The sequence below is a fragment of the Gorilla gorilla genome, chromosome 11 (assembly GCF_029281585.2).
Source record: "Gorilla gorilla gorilla isolate KB3781 chromosome 11, NHGRI_mGorGor1-v2.1_pri, whole genome shotgun sequence".
In the NCBI taxonomy this organism is placed as follows: Eukaryota; Metazoa; Chordata; class Mammalia; order Primates; family Hominidae; genus Gorilla; species Gorilla gorilla.
In genome coordinates, this window is record NC_073235.2 from 62804566 (window position 1) to 62830438 (window position 25873).

General features: G+C 38.8%; 1 protein-coding gene across 20 annotated transcripts in view; it reads right to left on the bottom strand.

Moving 5' to 3' along the window:
• Window positions 1-25873, bottom strand: part of RBMS1 (RNA binding motif single stranded interacting protein 1) — a 219175-nt gene that overhangs the window by 19588 nt on the left and 173714 nt on the right. For all 20 annotated transcript variants that reach the window (XM_031008639.3, XM_031008640.3, XM_031008638.3 and 17 more), the window contains exons 4-6: window positions 21281-21372; window positions 11518-11675; window positions 8839-8918 (exon numbers count right to left, since the gene is read on the bottom strand). In XM_031008639.3, the coding sequence (XP_030864499.1) occupies window positions 8839-8918; window positions 11518-11675; window positions 21281-21372 (330 nt within the window). The remainder of the gene's footprint in view (window positions 1-8838; window positions 8919-11517; window positions 11676-21280; window positions 21373-25873) is intronic.

Genomic DNA, 25873 nt, shown 5'->3' on the forward strand with positions numbered 1-25873 from the left:
GTTGTTTATCAGTAAAACAATGATTTGACAATATTAAAGTCATGTTAAATACAAAACAAAAACTCCATACCTCCCATGACTCCAACAAACATATTTTAATTTTCTATATTTACTACTTTTCTAAGTCTATGTAGAGCCATTTATTTTTCACATTTGCAATGATAGGTCCTTTTCTTCTACCATTTATGTTGTGGGTCCTTCTCTACCTTGTTCAATGGTGACATAGTATTTTATTTGTATAGTTTATTATTGTAACTAACACCACAGGAACATCTGTGTGTGGATCTTAATCTTTTTTAATTCCAGTGCCAACTGCTATAGTGGTGGGTGTACTGTATGGTGGTATTCTAACCAGTATTCTAACTGGCTCATAATTAGTCTCCAAGGGTTTAAAATTCTGCTTTTGTATTTACTAGCTAGTGACTCCGGGAAAGTTATTCAATGTCTCTGGTCTCATAATCTCTGAAATGGGGATGATAATAGTGTCTACTTCAAAAGATTGTTATAGTTAACATAATAAGTGCTTAGAACAGCTAGTGTTCTTACTACTGTGGCAACAGGGGGAGCTCAAATTTTTGAATTATGGCTCCTCCTCTTGTTTTCAAATGAAGAAAAATTCTCAGGAGAGGGACACTTCTGGTTCAGGTCTAAACACTTGGGGACTGGACTGTTATCCATGGGATTTGAATCTGAGAGATTTAAGGAGCTGGCTAGAGTTGCTGCCTTGGCTTCTTACAGAATGAAGAAATGTTGAAGTTATAGTTAAGGATAAAGTTACTGGTCAATGTCTTTTAGAAAACTGTTACACAATAACACCTACAACTTCTACCCAAGAGCCTTGTGCTTTAATAAAATCTTACTCCACTATTTACTCCTCACTGGCAGAACCTGATCGTGAAAGGGTGTAAAATGTTGATTTGTGAGGCTGGCTGTAGGCTGGGTGTGATCGATGGTGATAATTGTTGTAAGGCAGCCTCACCATAAGCCTGGTGTGGGGACTAGAACACTGGCACATCTCAGGTTGTGGGCCCCTGTCACTTTTTAAAAACTAGTCTTCTCCTCCTCAGTAGGAATGAATTTGAATTCTGGATCTGCAAGACTGCCCTTGCCCCACTGGCCACCTAGGCCTGTTCTAGCGCTTTTGCTGTCACGACAACAATTCTTCTTAAGAGTATAGCCCTTGAAAGGTACAGCTCATGATGCTGTGTGAGTTCAGATCCAGTTCTGTTGTATGTACCGGGTGAGGGAGATATGACTGCACATCCTGAAGGTCCCAGGGACATTGCACATGTCTTCAAGTATTTCTTTTGTCCTAGAGCTACCAAAATTTTCTTGTTTTTACAGGGTAACAATGCTTAAGAGAAATATTAAGGGAACAAAATGGGCAATAAAAACCTTTGAAAAATCTCCAGGCCTTTTACTAGATTCATAATTTTCCCTCTAAACATTATTTTTTCTGCTACCTGGCATAGGACAATGACCTCATAATATCACTATACACACAGAGTTATGAAATGTGGGCAAGAGTGGTTTTCAAGCCCCACTGGACACATAACGAATTGGAAAAGTCAGAGTAACACAGAAAGCAGATGTAAAACAAGCTGAAGCCTTTGAAGGGAGTCTGCCAGCAGACACATATGCACTTCATTGAGGCTCCTCTGTGACAAGATGAAGCTGTGAGCGATGTGGCAGAATGATAACAGTGCAACACTGAGAATCTAACAGGCACTCCCTGCCCTTAGCACACAGGGACTTATTCACACTCCATTAATGTCATGGAGAGGTTCAGAAAGCGAGATAGGAAATCATACTGTCTCCTGCAGCACTGAACACACTGTTAGCCTTTGTCTTTGAGAGGTGGTGGTGGTGGCGAGGGGGAGAGGTGTTTGTGCAGGGAGTCAGGGCGCCAGAGCTGTTCTCAGCTCTAGGATGGTTCCAGCTCACATGCCATATGCATTAGTCTTCTCAAAGACTGTACTCTCTTCCAGGAAGGTCCTAGAAGAGCATTTTTAGACAAATCACTGAATCATGATCATGTGTTTCAGTATTTTTGCCTGAGGCATGTCTCCTAATTTGGACACTGGTTCTAGATAACTAAAACTTCCCATCTCTGTTTCTAACATTCATTGTGTAGAAAACTGCCACCATACTACTCTGCATAATGGAATTTTTATCAAGCAAGTATTAAGTGGTTGTGGAAAAACTCGATGGAATTCACCTAGCTGTGTCATGAAGAAGCCATGGGTTCTTTTACCCTGGTTGGGGACCTTCCATGTAAATCTGACTTAATACAAACAAGCCACCTCCAATATTTCAGGAAAAAATGCAGGACTGGGTGGGGAAAGACAGAAGGAAAGGCCACATAAGCAATTATTTTTTCCCCCAACAAACTATAATATACATTTAAAGAAACATCTACTATAAGAAAAGATAAAGCCTCTTTTAAAATATAGTGACATCAGACACAAAAGCACAAGATTTTAAAAGAGCATTTCAGAAAGCAGACGGCACTAGAAATTGTGATGTGGTACATTAGATTTTTACAAAACTGTAACCATGTGCTTTATTATGTACCATGCCCCAGGCCAGAGTGGAACATGGCTGGCATGGGGGACCCAGCCATGCCACTCGGGTATGGAAAGAATATGGTGGCAGGAGGGCAGGCAGTGTAGAAGTGACAGCTCATGTGCATAGCTGACTTCCTCCTGCTTAGTCATCTAGAGACTTCCTTAAGAGTGTCACAGCTAGGATGAGTTCATTGTTCAGTTTGTTCATTTTGAGAAAGTATCTTTCGGGAATTGTGTCTAACGTGGGTTTCTTTTCTGTACTTGGCTCCAATGTCATGGGCAAACTGCCAGCCATGCAAGAATCCAAGTACTCTGACAGGAATCATCCCAGATAATTCTGCTTATGCCAGCTAAACAACTTGCATCATTAAATAAACCGTCTTCTGACTATATTTATGAAATGTTATGTCTACCTAGCAATGAGACTACATTATGCAAACATTCAAGTGGAGGCTCATTCAACTGACCCCTGCCTGACAATATTTTTGTTTTTTATCTGGTTCTTCTGATAATAATCATATGCCCTCCACAGAGAAACTGATGCTATGGAGTAGCCATTCAGGGGATATAAAGAAAGAACAGTATCTAATACACAAACTGGTACCCAAAAGAATTCTGAAGTCACCATGTATACAAGAAAAAAAAAAAAAAAAAAGAAAAAAGAAGTCCAGAGAAGTTGAAAACTCTTTCACTTTCTTTGTGGGTTTTCAAGTCTACTGGGCACTTGTTTTTGGGAAAAGCTGAATTCACTGTGCCAGTGTGCTTCCAAGTCTGGCATTATACATTTAACATTCATGCCTAAAGGCAATTTAACCTCCTGTGCAAAAAGGTGGTATCCAAAAAGGCCCTCAAATTAGCAATAATTCTTGGGAAGAGCTCTGCATGAAAAATGCTCTTAGAAACCTGTTGCTAACTTCTGGTGGTAGGGTGATGCACAAGTTCCCTGAGTCTAGCACAAAATTAAAAAGAAAACATAGCTCCTGCCCCCAAAGAACATGCAATCTAATTGTCAACCAAGACTTACACACTCAAAAGATCATTACACATTCGAAATGGCACAAAATTAAGTGCTGATTCAGAACAAAGTGAACAGCTTGACTGAAAAACTGTACTGTACCCCTGCAGTAATGCTCTCAATGTAAAAGGAACTAATCTGTTTCTTGTGCTCCGTTTGTAACTTGGCACAGCTTGGAAGAAATTACTCTTTACTAGCTGTGAAGGTGAAGAGGATCCTACGATCATTTACATGTGGTTTGGAAATCTAGGGCTTTTATTTCCCTTGAATGGATGTGACCAATAGTCTGCAAACCCCCTTCAAAGAAAACACCAATGACAAAACCATGAAGTTCTTTAGAGAAAAAAAGAGACTGTCTAACCTTGATCTGTGACACCCTGAGATCTACTTTATTCAAGGAACTGAAGAGCTTTTGTTGTTATTAATTTAGCAAACCATTCCTTCAACAGGGAAGATCTTATCTTAGACTGATACACCATCAAAACAAAAGTGTTCTAGATATTTTTCCTTCTCAAACTTTCCTTGTTGCACACAAGAATGAGTTAAAAAAGCAAAGAGGTCACAAGTAGGTGGATGAATAGGTGGTCACAAGTAGGTGGAATAGTCCCTTCAAAGGGACTAATGTGTGGGGCCCTGCTCGTGCAAAGGCTGACACCGTAGGAGCAAGAAAACACCAGCTGGGCACAGGTGCTCAATGCCGGAGGCTGACAGGGTAGGGTTTACAGAAGACTCCCACGTACAAAATTTCTCCTTTGTCTTTACTTGGGCAGAAGTTAAAAACATTATTTTCTCTTTCCTTTTTTTTTCAACTCTACTGATGTTGATGGGAAAACAATACTAACTTAAAAAACAAAAAAAGGAATCTCTTCCACTAGATTGAGTTTCTTGAAATAATTACTTCCAGGTTTTATATTTTATGCTCCAAATTTGTGTATGTAAGCAGTTCAACTTCAGATACAGTCACAGATGCAGTGTGCTCTCAGGTTTTAGTATTACAAGATCAGGTGTAGCCTGTGGAACTGCACATACAAATTAGTTTCTCTATGAAATGAAAAGCAACTGAATACAGAAAATTAAAGTGAATTTCTAATGGTAATCATCAGTCATCTAGCTAAAGATAAAACAGTGGAGCTATGGCGGAATAAATACTAAACACTAGTTATACGCGCACAGCCTTGGAGAAACTGCTCTCTTCCATGACTTCTGGCTGGAATGAATCTAACTTCAAAACACCTCAATGTTTCTTGGCTGTGTCTCATGTGAAAAACTGGGATAAATATTCTATATGGCCTCTGTGCTTGCTTTCAAGATTGGGCCTGACCTGTTTTTTTATGTTATTTAATAAGGTTCAATCCACTGAATCTATTAACTTCAGTGTGTACATATTTTTGCATAGAAAAAGTGGCACAAATCTGTGTTTTGGCAAATGGGGCACTCTGTTCTAATTCTTGTGGATTCTGCGGCAGTTGCTCACTTTAGAGACTCCTCCCCCATTCAGAGATGAGCACCAGTGTCTGCTCTCCCAGCCTGAGTATTTGGGATAAATCTTCTTGATATGGCGAATCCACTTGAGACTCCAACAAAGGTGGCCAGGGTAGCAGTTAAAGGCTCCCTCTCCAGACCTGTACCCAACACTAAGTGAAACCTCAACTTTAACCCTTGGGCATGCTTGGGCAGAAGCTGGAAAGTAGGACTTTTAGCTGACATGGACCTAAGGCTCATAGAAGACTTGCTGATCTGGGATACAGATTGGGAAGTAGAATTACAGATGTATTATGCTAGCTAAGCATAAGATGACTAAAATTACAGGGGAGAAAGATGGAGGAGGGTGTATGTGGCTTTTTTTCTTTTTCCCCATTTTAACAATTTCATTACCTCCCCCTCAAAGCAAGGTGATGTGGTTTCTAAATTTTGAAACTTTCTTTCTGGCAGGTGGCATGCTAGTGGCTGGCTGCAAATCAGATCAGAAGACATTTCAATTTCCCCCCACATGGTAGCTTGTTAAGAACATAGTATTGGCCTGGTGTTAACAGTGTAGTAAAATTTATTCAAAACCACTAAATATTTGTTGTTGCATAGTATGGCTCAAATGTTGTGGTGGGCATGAAAATAAAAAGCTGAAGATACAGTTTCTACTTTCAAGGAGCTTCTAGTTTAGTGGGACTGACACATGTAAACATGTTAAGTGCCACAGCACACACGGAGGTGTCCTCAAGGTGATGATCTGCAGACACAGTATAACCCAACTGGGTCAGAGGAGGTCCTTGCAGGGAGGAGGCAAGCCCTGAACAGAGTCTTGAAAGCTGAGGAAGAGACAGCCACGCTAAAGGGAACCAAAGGGATCCGGGTCATTGGAAACCATGAGAGAAAGCCAAGAAAAATGATGCAGCACGCTGTGTTGGGAATACCATTTGTAGTTCAATGGTGGAGGAGGATAAGCAGGAAGGCAGAGGATGGAGGGAGACAGGACTGCAGAAATAGGCAAGGGCTCCTGTCACCTTTGGCTTTCCATGCCATTCCAGGAATCCTCAATCTTTCCTTCTAACTGAGAGGGGGTGGATTTTTAACAATAAAGTGACACATAGGTATATATTTTATCTGAGTCTCTCTGGCTACAGTCAGGGAGAATACCTTAGAGAGGTAAGAAGAAATAGGGCTGATGCAATGGTGCAGATGAGAGATGATCAGAAATTAAACTAGGCAGTGGCAGGAGAAAGGGAGGGAGAAGGTAGATTCTAGAAATAATCAGGAAGAAAAATTTGGGGACTTGAATGATTATTTGTATGTGAGATACAAAGCACAGGGGAGGTAGGGGAGTCCAGTCCCGGGTTTCTAGCTTGGGAGTCTGGGTAGATACTGGCTCCACTAACTGAGAGTAGGAAAACAGGAGGAAGAGCAGAATTAGATGGGAAGTGAGGTAAGGGGGACTAGTGTAGTTCTGGAGAGGATGAATATAAGGTAACTGAGGTCAGGCAGTCTGAAACTCTGGGGAACAGCCAGGATGAGAGATGAATGAGAGTCAATGACTATGAATATAAGTAGTAGTTAAAACCTTGAGAGTAGATGAAATTATCAGAATCCCGAGCCAAAAATGGAATTCAAGGCAACACTAACAATTAAAAGCAGATAGAAGAAATAAGTTTACACAAGAGAAAGGATTAACACAAGATGGGAAGAAAACAGAGACCGGTGCAAAAGTAGTCAAGGGAGGACGCACTTCATGGATGAGTGAGGGGCCAGCAGTCCCAAATACATACAGCAGACAGACACAGGATAAAAAGAGGGGAAATTCTCCAGATGTGGTAATCAGGAATTAAGAGTTACAGGTTGAACTGTGTGGAGTCCTAACACCCAGCCCTCAGAATGTGATCTTACTTAGAGACAAGGTCATCAAAGTTAAAGTAAGATCATGGCGAGGGGGTAGGCCTTCATCCAATATGGCTGCGGTCTTCCTAAGAAAGGGAAATCTGGGCACAGAGACAGATACACAAAGAGGGAAGGTGCTGTGAGGAGATTCGGGGAGAAGACAGCCAGCTACAAGCCAAGGAGAGAAGCCTGAAACAGATCCGTCATAGCCTGGCTTGTGTGTCTGGGTAGAAGGAACCAACCCTGCTGACATCTTGATCTTGGACTTCCGGCCTCCAGAACCCTGAGACACTAAATTTCTATTGTTTAAGCCACTCAGCTTGTCGTACTTTGTTATGGCTGTCTAGCTAACTAATATTGCACATTTACCAAGAGGAATTTCAACCACACACCAGGGAATGTCAGATTGGAGAGAGTGATGCATAAATGGGAAGTAAGGAAGTGAAGACTACACTTTTAAATGTTGACATGAGAAGGTGCTGTAAGGAACCAGAGTGCTTAGTTTAGTTTCTAGATTGCAAAGACTTAAATGATTTCAAACACAAATGGCTATCTTCTTGAATATTTTTGGCATGAAGTAATTCATAGTTTTTGTTCACTGAATCCTGTGATTTTAAAAATGTCTATTGTAGTTATGTTCACAAGTTTTGTTCCTAGTGTTACTTGTTTGCACGTTTCCCCCCATTTCGTCACCAATTAGTCTTGCTAGATATCTATTTTAGTAACTGAAAATCAAATTTCTTGGCTTTGCTGAAAAAAAAATGAACAAAAGCAAAAGACAGAGACTGAAATTATAGGAGAGCAAGGCAATGACTGGCAGAGCAATGTCTCAATGAGACGGGACCTCAAGGACAGCTTCGAAACCCTTGTACATGAGACTTTAAGAAAGGGGACTGGTAAGACTGGATGTGGGTGTAGGTCCCCTTGCTGGGAGAGAGCAGGAAGCTGACGGAGCTTCTAGCTGGTGATTTCAATTTTATTCATCAAGTAGGAAGTGAAGTCATCCACTTGAGATTAGGGAGGGGGTTAGGTAGGGGACTGAGCAGGCTGGGGAAATTGAGAACTGCTGCTAGGGAAGGGTAAGGAAGTTGAGTGAGGACTGGTGGTGCTGAGCAATTGATTAAGCTGAAGACATTTAATTTGTGGTAGTGCCAATCTTTGGCTGCATGGAAATAACAGGAGTGGTGTGCATGAATTACAGCAGGATTAATTCCGGTTCAGCATTCTGTCATGACAGTGTGAACAAGGGATGGGATGCAGGAAAAAGGAGAATGCCACTTAAGAAATGACTTTAACACTCAAAAATGGAGACCAGACTTAGTAGGAAAGAGAAACAGGTAAAGGAGGATGAATAAACAGTGAAAAGAGAAGGATCCCTTTGTATTTCAGATCAGGGTTTGTGGGAGTTAGAGTAAGTGTGACATTGGAATGAAAAACCCATGAAGTGTGGTGTTCTTGGTAATGAAAACACAATATAAAACCATGGGAGAAAGTGGCTAAAGTGGAGTGGACATAAAGGCCATAGGAACTGAGGTCTAGGCACTGCTGGGATAGAAAGGTATCACAGTGCTCAATGGATATGATCAAATGAAGGGAGGTTCGCTGAGGATGGTGATAAGGTGGTTCAGAAGCTGGCTGCTGCATCAAAAGAGGAGTGAATTGCACAATGCTTTACAAGTCAGCTCCTTACCACTGCTTCCATTAACATTTAAACATCCAATGCCTATGCCTAGGGAGAGGTGAATTTTTAAGTCTTATTTCTAAATCCAACAAAATGCATCTTAAAGAGTGAAATGAGGGGTTTTTGTTCCATTGAAGAGTCATCATGTGCTAAAGTTAAACATACATCATATAGAAGACTACTGATAAAGTTTCAGACAAACAACATACCAGAAACTCCTGGTGGTGTCTTAATAAATTTTCCATTAAAATGACCAATAACAGCTTCACATTTTTCTGTTGATTCCATCCTATTTATAATAAAAATAGAATACATAAATATTTAAAGGTTTCTTAACTTTCATCTTGTTCGGTGCATGCATAAACATTCTTATAGGTTTTTTGGATATAAATGAAACCTCGTAAAAATGTGAATATGATAAAGGGTCTATTCTACCTTTTATCTAACTGCTGCTTTTGTACTTCTATAGTAAAATGACAACTGATAACAACAGAGTATATTCTGAAGCAAAGCAAGAATCTACTGAGTGTTTAAGATCAAGTGTATCAAATGGATAATTTTATTGTAATTGTTGTAAAATTGAAAAATCAATACACAATAGCTTTGTTAGCCATAATAGTGAATTGCAGATACAACAGTTTAAAATACTAGGGTATTTTCTACTTGCTAAAATACTAGTCATTTTAAAATTGTCTTTGCTTTCACAAATTCACAAAATGACAGACTAAAAAGTCATGATAACAGCCAGTATCAGTGAGAGGGTGCGCCTTATATGCTTCTTACATTTGCTTCAGGTTTAAAATTAAATTAGTGAAGTCAACTATATACCTTCTTTGTCACCTTGGCTTTGGAGGAGTAAAGGCTGGAGGCTAACTTTACAACTTAGTCAATTCCTATAGGTGGCTGAAAGTATCTGAGAAACATTGCTGGGAACTTAAATTACTTCAAATCATTTTTCTTTAATGGATGCAACACTGAATAATCTATTAAAAACACTCTATACTCCTGGACTACTCAGAGAGTTACACCTTAGTTTTAACAAACAGTGATAGTTTCAAAAAACAATGTAATTTAATTGAATTCTCTCTTTGGATACAGAAATAATACGACTTGATCTGTTTTCAGAACACCCTTAGAGGTGACAAAATGATGCTGAGCTATTCAGTGACTCACTTGCGTCATTTTAACAAGTGGAGCACATGCTGGAGATGCTGGCCTTGGTGACTTACTACTCATAGGATGTTTTAGTTTTATGATAAAACTATCTGGCCTGACAGAAACAGCAATGAACTAAAATCCAGATGAACCAAGTACTAGCCCCTGCTTCATTATTTGGCAGTCAGGTAACAATGGAAAAGTTCCCTTTTTTGTCTCAATTTTCTTATATATAAAACAACATAATAATAATGCTTTGTTGATATATAATAGGTCTGAGGTAAGATGTGATTGTCATTTGTGTATAAAAGCAAACCCTCAGAAATTCTTCCTACAAAATCAAAGTCATTACTTTAAAATATATACACATTATTTGTTATTGCAGAGTATTAATAAGTTTCTAATTAATGCATCATATAAAAATCAGCTTTTATACATGGGCTTTTAGATTAGAATTCTGATCAAAATCAAAGAGCTTTCTATTTAGTATTTTTCCATCAGAAACCAAAATAACCACTACTCTGAAGTGTTTTTTTTCTGGGGAGAAAAAGATAAAAAATTAGATGGAAGGAGTGAGGGCACTTTAGTTATAACTAGACTTTTAGACTTTTTTTTTTTTTTTTTAAAGACAGGTCTGTCACCCAGGCTGGAGTGCACTGCCATGATCAAGGCTCACTGTATCCTCCAATTCTTGGGCTCAAGCAATCCTTCTGCCTCAGCTTCCCCTGCAGCTGGGACTATAGGCATGTGCCACCATGCCTGGCTAATTTTTAAACTTTTTGTAGAGAAAGGGTCTCACTATGTTGCCCAGGCTGGTCTCAAACTCTTGGGCTCAAGCAATCCTTTCGCCTTGGCCTCCCCAAGTGCTGGGATTATAGGTGTGAACCACTGCGTGCGGCCCCTAGAAGATTTTATTTATTTATTTATTTATTTTAAGACAGTCTTGCTCTGTTGCCCAGGCTGGAGTGCAGTGGCGTGATCTCGGCTCACTGCAACCTCCATCCCCCAGGTTCAAGCGATTCTCATGTCTCAGCCTCCCAAGCAGCTGGGATTACAGGTGCCTGCCACCAGGCCCAGTTAATTTTTGTATTTTTAGTAGAGACAGGGTTTCGCCACGCTGGCCAGGTAGGTTTCGAACTTTGCCCGCCCGGCCTCCCAAAATGCTGGGATTACAGGCATGAGCCACCATGCCTGGCCTAGGTTTCATTTCTTACAAAAAAAAAAAAATCTGAAATAGAAATTATAAAATGTTAGTATTTGTCATATCTGTGTGGTGGTTACACAGTTATCATGTCCTTGTCTTACTTTTCTGAATGTTTTACATATTTCATTTTAAAACCTAACTCATTTACTTTATTGATGAATCAAATTTCCATCGAATAAGAAAAAACATACTGATTTATCTATTGAATTTAGGAGACTGACTGTTATTTTTAAAAAGTTAGAAGCATCCTGATGATCTAAGGACACACACACGTTCAGAACTTTTGCTCATGTGACAGTTCCTTTCCATAAGGACCCAAATATTTAGTGTGCTCAGCTTCATGAATTCTAATGAACTTGCAAAAGATCTGGAAAAATGCAGTCTGGTATTTACACATAATTTAAGTTCACGGTGCAACTGCTCCCATAACCCTAGCTGAAACTCTCTCTTCTTGGTCATTTTTAATTTTCCAAGATAACTTGGCAAAGCTATTATTGTTGACATAATAAAGACTGGGCAGAAGGCTTACCTAGCAAAGCCAACACCACGACTTGTACCACTGGAATCACGTAGTATCCTTGTAGAAATAACTTGTCCAAATGGTTTGAGCATATTTTCTAGTTCTTGCTCATCCATGGAGAGTGGCAAATTAGAAATGTAGAGGTTGGTAGGATCTTGTTCCTGTTGCTAAAACAGAAGAGAGTGTTGTCCATTAATTTCCAACAGAAGGTGAGATATTTATGTTAACACACCTATTTTTATTAGCTACTTTCTTTGCTCAAGTCCTTTTAAAGTACTCAGAACCTCAGAACACCAAAGTCACCTTGGACTCTTGAAAATAGTGTCTGAAGCTTGGACAATCTGTGCAGGCCAGACACGATCCCACCAAGCCCTTCTTAGCAGATCTGGAAATGGCACTACTGAGTTGGAGAGGATGCCCTCATGGAACCACAACTCTCAGCTGTTTGCGGTGTTTCTAAAAATAACCCACCTCTCCTCCACTGTTATTTTTAGGAGTCCATTTCAGGCACACTATTGCACAGGAAGCTATTATTTCAATTTAATTATTGCTAATAATTCAACTGAGAGATACATGAAGGATTCTGGACCAAGTCATCTAGCATCCAATAGGGATCTGCCTAAATTTCCGTCCTCTGCTCTATGGCAAAGTTCACACTACTTTTGAGTCATGATCACCAACAGTAAAAACAGGTAATTTAACGAAAACAAGAAATAACAAAGCCATATAAAATAGTCAATTCTGGGTAGGGAAAATTTTAGACTCTTGGAAAAGCTGAACTCAAGAGTAGATGGGGAAGGAAATACTTTGTTCAGAGGACATGGCATTGACTTGGGACCCAAAGATCAAGCAGAAGTCAAGAGGCTTGCAAAAGGCTATCTAAGGAGTTTGATTTTACTTTGTCAGTCACTACTGCTTCAGCTTTCCTACTTAAGCAGTGCTAAAAGCAAGAAGAATAATTATGTAACTGTAGGCAAAAGGCAAGGTAGTCTTGCCAGAGCTGCAAAATGTTCTTGAAGTCTTGTGTTTTATCTTTAAAAAAAGTCATGTAAATTTTGCAATCTACTTCCTATCTAAGTTTATTTTAATAGAGAAACAATGTTTTTGACCTAATACCAGTAAGTAACACCGACACTCCAGGAAGATAAGCCATGCTTATCTTGTGATATTACGCACATGAGCTGCATAATGACATTTCAGTTAATGGCGGATGGCATACACGATGGTGGTCCTGTAATAGAGATGAAAACTTCCTATCACCTGGTAATGTCTTGATGATCCTGACACTGTGTAGCCCTGGCTAATGTGTGTGTTAGTGTCTTAGTTTTTTATAAAAAAGTTTAGAAAATAATATATAATAAATTTTAAAATAGAACAATGCTTATAGAATAAATGTATAAAGAAAATACTTTTGTACAGCTGCACAATGTATGTGTTTTAAGCTAAAACACACATACTTGACAAAAGTCAAAAACTTAAATTTAAAGGTTTATAAAGTAAAAAAGTTACAATAAGCTGATTCATTAATGAAGAACAAAAATTTTTCTTTTTTTGAGATGGAGTCTTGCTCTGTGCCAGGATGGAGTGCAGTGGCACGATCTCAGCTCACTGCAACCTCTGCCTCCCGGGTTCAAGCGATTCTCCTGCCTCAGCCTCCCGAGTAGCTGGGACTACAGGCATGTACTACCATGCCCAGCTAATTTTTGTATTTTTAGTAGAGATGGAGTTTCACCATGTTGGCCAGGATGGTCTCGATCTCTTGACCTTGTGATCCACCCACCTTGGCCTCCCAAAGTGCTGGGATTAAAGGTGTAGGCCACTGTGCCTGGCCAGAAAGAAATTTTTTAAAATAAATTTAATGTAGTCTAAGTATACAGTGTTTATAAAGTCTACAGCAGTGTAATGTCTTAGGCCTTCCCATTCACTCACCACTCACTCACTGACTCACCCAGAGCAACTTCCAGTCCTCTAAGCTCCAGTCATGGTAAGTGCCCTATAAGGGTGCACCATTTTTATCTTTTATACCATATTTTTACTGTACCTTTTCTATACTTAGATACACACATACTTATCATTGTATTATAACTGCTAACAGTATTCAGTACAGTAAGATGTTGTACAGGTTAGTAGCCTAAGAGCAAGAGGCTATACCACATAGCCTAGGTGTACAGTAGGCTACACCATCTGGGTTTGTGTAAGTACACTCTATGATGTGCACATGATGACAAAATCACCTAACAATGCATTCACCAGAATATATCCCCGTCATTAAGCAACACATGATTGCACACTGGTAGGTCATGGGGAAACAGGAGGAAGAAGAAACTGCAGTTTGAAAGCTACATCTTGAAAAATAGGGCGGTTTCGGAGGCATGGAAGCAGGGGAATGATATGATCAAACCCATCTTAGTTTTGATTTTAGGTTCTATCTTTTAATAAAGATGGGGACCCCTTAATTAAAGGGCACTAAAACACTCTTTGGACAGAGATATGGTATAAAAAATGTTACAGAAGAAACACATATCAAAATATTGTGAGGCCAGGCACAGTGGCTCACACTTGCAATCCCAGTATAGGCCAAGGTGGGAGGATCATTTGGGACCAAGAGTTTGAGACCAGCCTAGACAACACAGTGAGACCTCATCTCTTAAAAAAAAATCAGCCAGATGTAGTGGTGCCCATCTGTAGTCCCAGCTATTTGGGAGGCTGAGGCAGGAGGACTGCTTAAGCCCAGGAGTTCAACGTTGTAATGAGTTGTGATCATGCTACTGCATTCCAGCCTGGGCAAAAGAGCAAGATTGTTTCTCTCGTGTGTGTGTGTGTGTGTGTGTGTGTGTGTGTGTGTGTATACACATATATAGAGTATATATGGAGTGGACTTTCTTTTAAAATTACAATTAGGAAAATCTAAATGACATATTTAAGAATGTTCATAGGAGAATTTGTTATGTATGAAGAATTTTTAGAAGGGGATCGACAATGTAGGCACTAAATCTGTGTTTTAGTTGCTTCTGTTATTAAAATATTATTAAAAATATTACACATGCTTTAAAGTCTTGATTCAACTTGAAAGTTTACCGATGAGGAAATAATATAAAAAAATGCTATAAATCAGAATCCCGGAAAGAACTGGGCTCTTAACCCACTCTTTGATATAGTGAAATAGAGTAGACTAACGCAGGTAAGTATTTCCTATGATGTGAATGCATTTGTTTTCAATAGCAACAACCCTGTCGGTTAAAAACCTAATTTCATTTGGGATGACCTTTAGCGCTAATGTTATTTATGTTTCTTTTCAAACGGTCAACATATCTTACAAACATTGTCCACGAAGTTGCAGTAATTTAAAAAAAAAAAGAATGGAAAGAAACTCCAAGCTGGCAGCACATGCCACAAAATAACGAAGTGTCCATGAATTCTTTTTTTTCTAATCCCTTCTTTTCATGGGTGTTTTTTTTTTCTTTTTAAATTTTACTTTCTTTTTAGTTGTTGTCTATGCATTCTTATAACCACACATTCACTGTGAACAAGACATATAATACACGTGATAACTGGTGGTGGTTCTTGAAATGAGGATAGTTTAGTATCTTTAAAATCAGTGACAACCATAACTGGTTTATTATTTACAATGCTATGTGTGAAAAAAACACTTATTCTTTCAATTATAGGTGACCAAACATAAAAATAGGATCAACAGGCCTCCTTTGTCCCTAGGCATGGAAGGGTTCAAGGGCTTCCATAACAAGTAGAAAACTAGATCTCACATTGGCCGTCAGAGTGATAAACAGCTACTAACGTTCACGTGAGTAGAAAAGCCAGGCTCGGAAGTCCTGCACAGCGTAAAGCACTCAGTCATCATCCGAAAGAAATTAACAAAAACCTCCCCGTGCGTGTGGAATGGTTCCTAAAATGTAAGAACGGGGACTTGGCAGTAAGAGCAGACATCTGTTTTCTCTTGTACAGAATAGGTTCAACAACCAGCAGATAGCCAGTCACTGGCATGTGACTGCAAACTGCTCAGAGCATGGTGAAGCTCTGGATGGAGAGGGGGAATTACATTCCTGCTCGTGTGACTGCCTATTTATTGAAAAAAAAAAAAAGTGTAAACTTCCCAACAGCCAAACAACATATGAGGATTTGCTGACCCCCATCAGGCCACAGGAGGAAATGAAAGGCCTACAGAAGCCACTTTGCTAATAGATAAAAAGAATGTCCATTAGCGTTTTCTGTCTTTGTAGCTCGTTATCTGTGTTTCTTTTCCTTTTATAGAATGTGAGTCTTTTATTTGAAAGATGTACACATTTGTAACATTTGCCTAGTTTAACATAAACAGGTTTTCCAAAAGGCCCAAGGCCATTAGGTTAAGTTTCATCAGTGTACTTGATGGATATAATTTTAAACTGTCCCTTTCTTAATTCTCAATATCTGCCCAAGCTTGGAAAAAAGTTATTTTCTCAATTAATTTATTTGATCATCAACAAAACAAACACTTAAAACCTGCCACATGGCAGGTACCAGACAAAGCGCTGAAAATTAAAACAAGAATAAAAACCAACCACTGGTCTCTAATGCTCTCATTTTGCAGTTTTGCAATTTAGTTTTGAATATTTGTGGGGTTCTTTTTCAACTTAGGTACCCAGTATGTCAAACAATATTATATTTCTGTCCCATCCTCTAAGTGATTGCCCTTAATTTTTTTCTGATTATATAAAGATGAAAGACTTTAATATATGGCAATATGAATTTTCAACACATTATAGTATCCTGATTAGTTCATTAGAGGAGAGTGGAAAGTGACGGGTACCCTCCCTATCACCCAAGCACAGGGGCTGGACTTAAACTCCTTTTAAAAATCATTTCCCCACTGGGTGTGGTGGCTCATGCTTATAATCCTAGCACTTTGGGAGGCCTAGGCAGGTGGATTGCTTGAGCTCACGAGTGCGAGACCAGCCTGGGCAACATGGCGAAACCTGGTCTCTGCAAAAAAATACAAAAATTAGCCAGGTGTGGTAGTGCGTGCCTGTAGTCCCAGCTACTCAGGAAGCTGAGGGTGGAAGGATCGCTTGAACCCGGGAGGCGGAGGTTGCAGTGAGCCGATATCACCCCACTGCACTCCAGCCTGGGTGACAGAGCCAGATCTGGTCTCAAAAAACAAAACAAAACAAAACAAAAATCATCTCCCTGAAAGATGTGTTTCAGGTGCTCCTTTATCCAGACAGCATAAAGGGGCTAAGTCAAGTCTAGATACTCAAACTCATGGTTCTATGGTATAGAACAATAAACCCACTGACATTTAAAATACCTCTTGTAACTATAATGATATCATAAAAAAGAAATCAGGTCTAGGAATCTCAAGTCATTCTACAGGGACCTAAAGAAATTCACAATATGCAGAATGTTGGCAGCTGGCCAGCACCTCTGAACCTGAGTACTGGTCCTCACCACAGATGATGGAGGAAGGGGTCCTTTTCCTTAGACAATGTATAGTATCAAGCTTTCTAAAGAGGTCTTTGAACAGTGCTCATTTTCAACCTGGGGGAAAGCTAGTATTTGAAGAGCGCTGTAGACACGACATATAGTGCCAATCTATACCCAGTCCAGTGTTGAATAAATGCATTGTAAAGGCTTCTTCAAAACAGTGTATAGTTAATATTCTATGCTGCTTAATATTACAGGCATTGAAAATGGTGCCTAGGTAAGTGTTCAGGGGCCACTCTAACTGAAGCCTCTACGTTCTTAACAGATTGCTAAAATAGAACTCTTTCTAATTCTGTTTAAGGGGAGACCACAAAACAATGGGTGTCAGGCACTCCCACATTCCAGAGTGAGAAATCAGACCACCTAAAGACAGCCTAAAAGGCGCTGGCTGAGAACTGGTTTGGGACACTTAACTGACCGCTCACCTCCTATGTCTAAGAGACTGGAGAGACTGAGAGTGAGCATTTATGGGGAGAGAAACGCTGAAGCGTTCCAAGTCTCACCATGTGAATTGCTTTCCTCTCACCATCAGTCAAGCAAGAGGGGGCGACCACTCAGGGAGCTTGATCTGTGTCTCAGGAACCTGAATGGATACAATAGATAGATGTCTAACTTAAAATCTAAGGGAATCTTCAAGGAGAAAGGCTGAAAGGCTGACAAGTATGGCTGGGAAGTAACTCTCTCCTAAGGATGACTGGCAAAGGTAGATCAGATGTGGGCCACACAGGTAGAGTTGGCCCAGGGTTGTGTTAGATCCTCCCAAGAAGGCTGCTTCGAGGGGAAGAAATTCCAGCAGAAAGGGGCTGAAGACAGACCATTAGATTATCAGGAGCTGACCATGTCAACCTGAGGACATGTATTCTTTCACTTCAAGGAGCTATAGGAGAGAAAGATCAATTTAGGGAGGTGGGGATAGAGTTGGTTAAAGACCTCAGAAAACCAAAGCATTCCATGAGAGAAAACATCAGCATGCTGCCTGGCTAGAGAAATCAACATCAGATGACCTCACTGTCAGGTCATCCTTTTCCAGCACGCCATCCCTGGAGGAGTTAAATGAAGCCATGGCTAGTGAGCTGAAGGAAGAGTGAGAAAAACACAAGCTTTGGAAATAGGAAAGAAATGAATCATTTGCTCATCTCACTATAAGCTTGCTACTTGGAGCAGACTTAATCCAGGGAAGGGAGAAGCTTCAGCTGAAGATTCACTACATGATACTCAAAATTTTGGTCAAATAAACAGTACTGGAGTATTAAATTACAGGCATCACACACACTTAACATCATAATCTGTTCCTGAAAATCAGAAATTCAGCATCAAAATGTTAACCGAGAGCCTATTTCACATTATGTTAAACAGGAAAAAATTATAATGTATTACACATCAGTCAAAATCCTCAACCAAATTTTCTAAAATGTAACTTTTATTTTCCTATTTTTCTATAATTCCCTAAAATGTAACTAAATACACTCATCATTACATCTGTCTCTGTATGTGTGTGCACACATATAACAAATGGTTCTGTTGGAATGGAAACACTGCTTCCTGATCACCAAATAATACGGTTGTCAGCCAACAATTGCTTTTTAGGCTGTGATGTCTCTCAGCATCAGCAATATCCAAGACACACATCCCTTATGTTGACTCTCAGCAGTTTTAAAAACATCTACATATGAGTCTGACATTCTATAAACTGTATTTGCTATGTAACTTGAGACTCTGACTGAAAATGTATTGAAACATATGTACGCTTCATGGAGTTTGGCTATGAAAAATTGAGGCATTCTACCAAACACATATCAACCAGAAACACCTGAAACGAAAGAAGCTGGGGGAACTTCTTGAAATAATGACAGTGGCTGCAGAAGTCGTGAGACTTGCCCTGGATTTTATCCAAAAGCAAGGAGCTTCAGTGAGTGCATTATTAATAGAACCGACAGTGGGGGAAAGAAGAAAGTTGTTTTCCGAGTGTGCCCTAAAAGTCCTGCTTATACAATGCTGGGTTACCCATTGTTTACAGAACCAGATTAAACATTCTGCAAATCATTATGCAACATAGGTATCACATAGTCATAATAAACATATTTAAAACCTCATAATCACCGTCTTTCAATAATGTCACAGAGAAACTCTATGCGATGGACAAATAATCTGAAAATCATGGTGCTCACATGAGGCCAGGTGTGGTGGTTCATGCCTGTAATCCCAGCACTTTGAGAGGCTGAGGTGGGCAGATCACTTGAGATCAGGAGTTCAAGACCAGCCTGGCCAACATGGCAAAACCCTGTCTCTACTAAAAATACAAAAATTATCTGGGTGTGGTGGCATGTGCTTGTAATCCCAGCTACTCAGGAGGCTGAGGCAGGAGAATCGCTTGAACCTGGAGGGGCAGAGGTTGCAGTAAGCCAAGATTGTGCCACTGCACTCCAGCCTGGGTGACAGAGTGAGACCGTGTCTCCAAAAAAAAAAAAAAAAAAAAAAATCTATATATAAATAGTCTCTGTTTATTTTAACTTCTTACTCTGGAGTTTAAGAAAATCTAAAGTAAGTCCAACTCAATGCAAAGTTTTAAAAACATTAAATGGCAACGGCTACTTAGAAAGGTGATTCCTCTTACTAATTACTGAAATATTTATGTTGATTCTTTCATTCAAAGTACATCTCTACCCTATAGCTTCACACTGGTTTTTCAACATCCTTAAGGTCCTGGGAGGTAACTTATCCGCTTACCAGAGTCCTTTAACTTCTATGAACCTTCTTATGTGTATGTAAATGCTTCTCAGGGAACAATTACATGCTACAATTCAAAAGTAGCAGAAGACAGTATAAAATTACTTTCCTCTTTACTTGAAGAAGCCAGATAATATAAAAGTATTGCTCTTTTGAAAAGAATACTCAAAAGATCAAACTGCTGAGTTTCAGGCTTGAAAATATTTTCTGTAGCAACTGAAGAACTCAGGTTTTAAAAAATTTACATTAATTACACAGATGTCTTAATAACTGCACTGTAGTCAGTAGGTATTATGATGTCATGCAAACTTACATTTGGGTAATAAAGACTGGGACATAAATATCAGTTTATTCAACAGAGACTCCTAAATGTGTTTGGTGCATAATGGAATGTGTATTATAGAATGTAAGCACTTAAGAGATGCATGTCATTCCAAGTGTGACTCTCCTTGTTGAGCCTTAGCTCTTTTAATAAAAAGGCCATGCCCATTTGAAAGTGGGGTTGGGGGGAGATGCACAAGACAATCTAAGGTCCCTCCAGCTTTAGAATTATGACTGCACCTGAACTAGGGATTTAGATCATGTAAGGCCAACTTTTTCAAGGCCATCAAGTCTATCTAAGGCATCATTACTTTTGGAAGAGGGTCTGAGCATCTTAAACTTTCAGGATGAACCTAATGCAAAGAGAAAGACACAATGACTGGCTGATCAACTCCATTTACATCCAGAAACTGTGATATTCTAAGTCAAAACCGTAGAGGGAAACTACCATAATATGAAAGTTTTCAAGAAAAAAAAAAATGTACCTTATCATAATTAACATCCATGTGTACTGTGCTAAAATATATATTAAGCATGAAACATGGTCTCCCATTTTATAATCCCCTAACATTCAAGCAAGTTACTCACTTGAAGAAATTTTCAACAATATTGCTCATCTAAAATATGCTAAAAGTTCATCAGAAATAAGTTTTGAATAAAGTCATTATAGAACTACTAAAAAGTAGATTTATATACCATTAATAATCAATACGTAAAAATGTCTCACTATTGTACAGTAAAAATAGCATCTGTAGCCCACATGTGCATTAAAACTACTTGTTTTATTATTTGTATAATGTATGTGCCAGTTATATATTTTTGAAATAGAATAAGCTATATGCTATACACAATTATCTTTTGAAACATGTCTAGAAGTGTATTCATTCCTTGGGCATTGACATTTAAATTTAAAAAAAAAAAAAAAACAGTACAGATCTTAAAGACTCACAAATACCTGATTACCTGAGAAAATATGCTGCTATTTCTCAATTTACTTATGGGGTTACATAATTTACTATGTAAATTTTATATATTTATAAATCCTCCTTCATAGATTAAGTTACAAGGAACAGTCCTTTGCACAATAGTGACTGTGGAGGCTGCGGAGGCACAGGACAAGTGTCCAGAAGGCACTGTGCTGAGTGGGATGAAGGGGAGATTGCAGATGCAGATAGAAAAAGCAGACCTGTCGGGCTTTACAACCAAAGCTGTGGAACAGAGAAGCAATTGCTGGCTCTCAACTCACCTTTGCCATTTGAGCTTGAACCCCACTGGCCTTCAGGGCAGACACAGCTTTTTGAGCTGCTGCAGGGCTGTCAAAGTCGACAAAACCATAACCTGAAATGCAAAAACACACTTAGTATTTAAGCCGTTATTCTGTGGTTAGGTAAAAGGGTAAAAGAACAGCTCTACCTTGTTTCCGGTGCAGGCAAGAGACATGAAAATGTCCTGAGGGAGCTCAGGCGTTAACAGCTGCAGGCCAGCGGCCTCCTGGGCCCTTCTTCCCTGTCGTCTATCACCAGACAGACAAGCCTCCCTTCAGAGGGAGTTGGGGGAGTAAAGAACCAGCGTTTCCCTATTCAAGATCTTACGTGTCTTGTATTTACTGGGGGCGGGGGGCGCGGGAAGACATCTAAGTTGCCAACCAAGTTTAAAAAAAAGAAATTTAAAAAAAAAGGAAGAAAAAAACCAACTTCAGGGAAATAGCATTTTAATGATTCGGTAAGAAAGATGGAGCCATCCAACAGAGTTTACAAATGACAGAAACAAAAATTATGTTTATTTTGTAGATAAACTTGTATTTTTAAAAATCAGAATAAGTACAACTATTAGACACCCCCAATATAAAATAATCTAAAGTTTAGTACTCAGTTAAAGATATCATATTTATTTTCTTAAAATACAGCTCATCACATCCCTTCAAAATAAAGAAGAGCTGGGGAAAATGCCTCAAGACACCTAAAATATGTTTTGGCAGTTCATGATCTAAAGTCTAAAAACAAAACTTAATAAAACAAACACATAACCTCCTTAGAGATGCTCTGGTTCAAAGTTTCCTTATCCATAGCTTTACAAACATTTTTTAATGAGCTGATCATCTGTCTTCCCAGGCCACAACAAGTCAAAAGCAGAAAATTAGGGGAAAAGGGGGGCTGGGGTGATGGCAGGTCTGCTACAAAGTAAGTATATGAATGGCATCTAACAGTCAAAACTACTAACAAGCAATAAAAGAGAAAAACTATGGAAAGAATAGGACTTACACAGCATAAGCACTAACAGCCTCATGAATCTCAACAGATCCCAGGAGTATCACTGTATCAAAATAGAGAATCACAGACTTTTCACTGTGATAATTCTTAAGTTATTGAGAAAAGGGTCAAGTTATATTTAGTAGACTAACGAAACGGTACCAGGCAAAATACCAGAGCCTTCCATGGAACTCAAACTAAATGAATAAGAATACTTTGCAAAAGAAAAGCATCATTGGAAGGTTGTTTAGAAGAGGAGCCAGCCCTATCATTTACTTACAGAAATATTACTAAGTAATATTTCTATCTAAATTAGTAGTAATTTAGATAGTATGATACTAGTGACAAAATCAACATCAATAAAGTCAAACAGAAAGCTCAGAAACAGCCCAAAGTCAGTTTTGCAGTATTAGTACCAAAAATATTGCCTGGTAACGAAATAAGTTATAATGAGATGGAGCAGACTATTGACTACAGAAATAGATGTTTCAGGAGAGATGAATGTTAAAGCTGAAACAAGAAGCAGCTTCCTTATATATTACTTGGAATTGGGCTGAAATAAGGCTTAATTTGATTTAGACAGTAGAGAAATAGCCAGGCTGGAGAGCAAAAGGAAGAGGTTGATCTAGGTAAAACAAAGAATGATACTCAACTACCAGGTTAGAAATAAGGTTAAACATATCTTGGATGTTTTTTTACACATCTGTTGTCCATACTAACATGCAACAAAGCTCTGTGGATACACACACAGGCATGTACATGCACATACTCTCTCTCTCATACAGTTTCAGCGGGTCATAAATGAGAACCCAGCTACAATGAAATGATACAGCTTTTACTGATGGATATTTAAGTTTTTTCCTTCAATTTTGCTATTGTCAACAAATTATAGTAAACAGAAGATCTGAATTTTGATGTTATTGTATTTGAAGTTACTATCAACTCAGGTAATATTTGCATTCTGTTATCTGTTATTTTCTTATAGAGAAATCCATAATGCCTGTATTTTAGTTAACTGTTTACATCCTTTTCTGGCCTTTCCCAATGCCTACCACACTATGGCTGTTTTATAACCATTTGCTGAAGACAAACATAATAGTTAAGTATGCAACCTTGTGCTCTTTCATGCTGTCTATCTGTATTACTTTCAAGTAAACAGAAGACAATATAAAATTTGAGTTATACAGACTCTATGGATTTGATTATATAAATAGGTGTAAAGACATTTTTGAAGGCAGGGTTCACTAAATAACATGGCATCCTCTCACTGAGGCTTCCCAGGAGAATTCCTCTCAGGTTTCAGGACCAGGAATAGTTATGTTACTCCTGCTCTCCTCTCACACTGTGATGACTGAATCATGGGGAGAGCTATGTTTTCTATTTTTGCCTTGGCCAGTAGGAAACACAGGGACATTTGGTAATACCTTAAAGCTGCCTGCTTTTACCCTTATTTTTCCTGTTAGTCTAATTCATCCTGAAACTATTTTTGCTAATGTGTATAAGTATTCTGGTCTTACATGCACTTCTGTAAGTATAAATAATGAATCAATCAATTTCATAACCAATCTTTTGTGAGCTTTTCTTTTTGTCCTGAACTGACATATTTACCAGCATTGGAGGGCTTATAAATGCCTTTTGTTGGCTAAACTTTGAGAGAAACTGAAATGTAAAATAGCAACTGAATTGTGAATTTTAAAATTTAATAACTTAGGTACATGTTATTCTAATGTTTCCTTCAGCTTAATTCTCTTGAAAATACATGTTCCAAAAATATGTTTTGTGGCAAAAAATGTTCTGTAACCCTCTAAGATCTCTCATTCCTACATATAAAGTCCTTTGATCTGCTTAATTTCAAAAAATTAGTATATAACACAAGTACCTTTCATTTATATTAATATTCTATAATCTTTTATGCATTTATTTATTTATATTCATTTATCAATTAGTCATCTATATGCCTATCTATCTACCTATCACGTCAAGTTATCTTGGGTAACATGTTATCTAACTTTATTATGAGTTAAGTGTTATTTCTTCTCATTTGTCCTGAAATTACTTTTTTCTTGCTTCTAGGATTTTATAAACCCACTCTTACCCTCTCCACTCACTCACTCACCCACCGTCTCAACCCACCAGATATCTGTTGACACCTATTGCTGGGAGGCTTGTGCGAAGCAGAGAGCCCTGGAAGGTTTCTATTACTGCCCACACACCCAAAAGCAGTGTCTCCCAAAAACCACTTTAAAGGAAGGTCTCCAGGAGACTTCTTGTATCTAAAATAAGTTCTGAATTAGTCCTACCCTTAGAAGTCCATAAATCTCTCTACTATGGACCCTTACCAACTGTTAAGGGTTTGTATTGTGACAACATGTTAGATTTAGCATTAGTTTATTTTTTACCCATACCTTTTCTAGATCACGTAGCGTACTTTGAGGAATTTTGGCTTCTATGGAATAGGTTGCTTTTGGAGCAGAGTGTAAAATAGTGTGGTTTTCAGTTCAGGGATGTGGTGAAGCATTCAACCTCTGGGTCCTTTCTTTTACTTAATTAGGGCAGCTCTGCTTTTTAACACACTGAGCTGACATGTAAGATTTCTTTTGGGGTGGGGAAGAAAAAGAGAGGAGGTAGGGTATGGATAAAACCACTCGTCTACTCTGATTTCTCTCTAGTTGCAAAGTGATGTTGGTGATCAGCCTCATATTTTTATTCCTGCAAGAGTCTATTTTTCTTTATAAAACCAAAAGATTTTTTTTCTGTGTCTCTGCTCTCCCAAATCATTTATAAATGTTAAATAAGACTAACCTTGGAAACTAAGTATATGCATTTCAGTCTATAATTTGACTCTCTCTAGTTTAATTCATTTAAAATATTTATTGGGTACCACTCTACATAAAGCACGCTCTATTCACTGTCCCAAGGCAAAATTGCCTTAATGTGCCATGTTGATTAAACATGAGCTTAGCTATTTGCTACAATAGCTCCTTTAAATTTAGGCACTTTGAAGAAGAAACAGAAATACAATGAACCACTTCAAGTCTAGATTAAAGGAAATGCTTGGCTTATAAGGAGAGGCCCCTACCATAGGGTTCATTTATGTTCTCTGCCTTTTTCAGATTGTGCTAAGCCACTGCCCCGTCACCACTACTTGAAAAACTGGGGTCTAATTAATGAGGAGATTTGCCTTCTCTGCCTATTCCTGTCAACTTATTTCAATTCATGGGGTCAGTAGTTAGATTCAAAGTCAGCTGACTCTATTCTTCCCTTTTCCTAGAAATCACATGCCTATTGTTAAGATGCTGGATCATTAAAAGTCAGAACCACAGAGCATCAGTGCTGCCTACTGTAGACGCCTCCTCTTCCAGCTCATGGGGCTGGATGAGCTCATCCTAATTACATGGAAAACTGAAGGTCAGTGCATCAAATTAATGCAGCAGCATATTTCAAAGGGGCGCATGACCTCCCCTCCCTATTACAATTTGGTCAGTGAAAATGGTTGTCTCCTCCCTGCTGCCAATATTGTCAACAGGCATTCAGCAGAGAACAATTGGGAGTACTGAAACATGTAATTAAGTACTGCTTAAAACTACTCT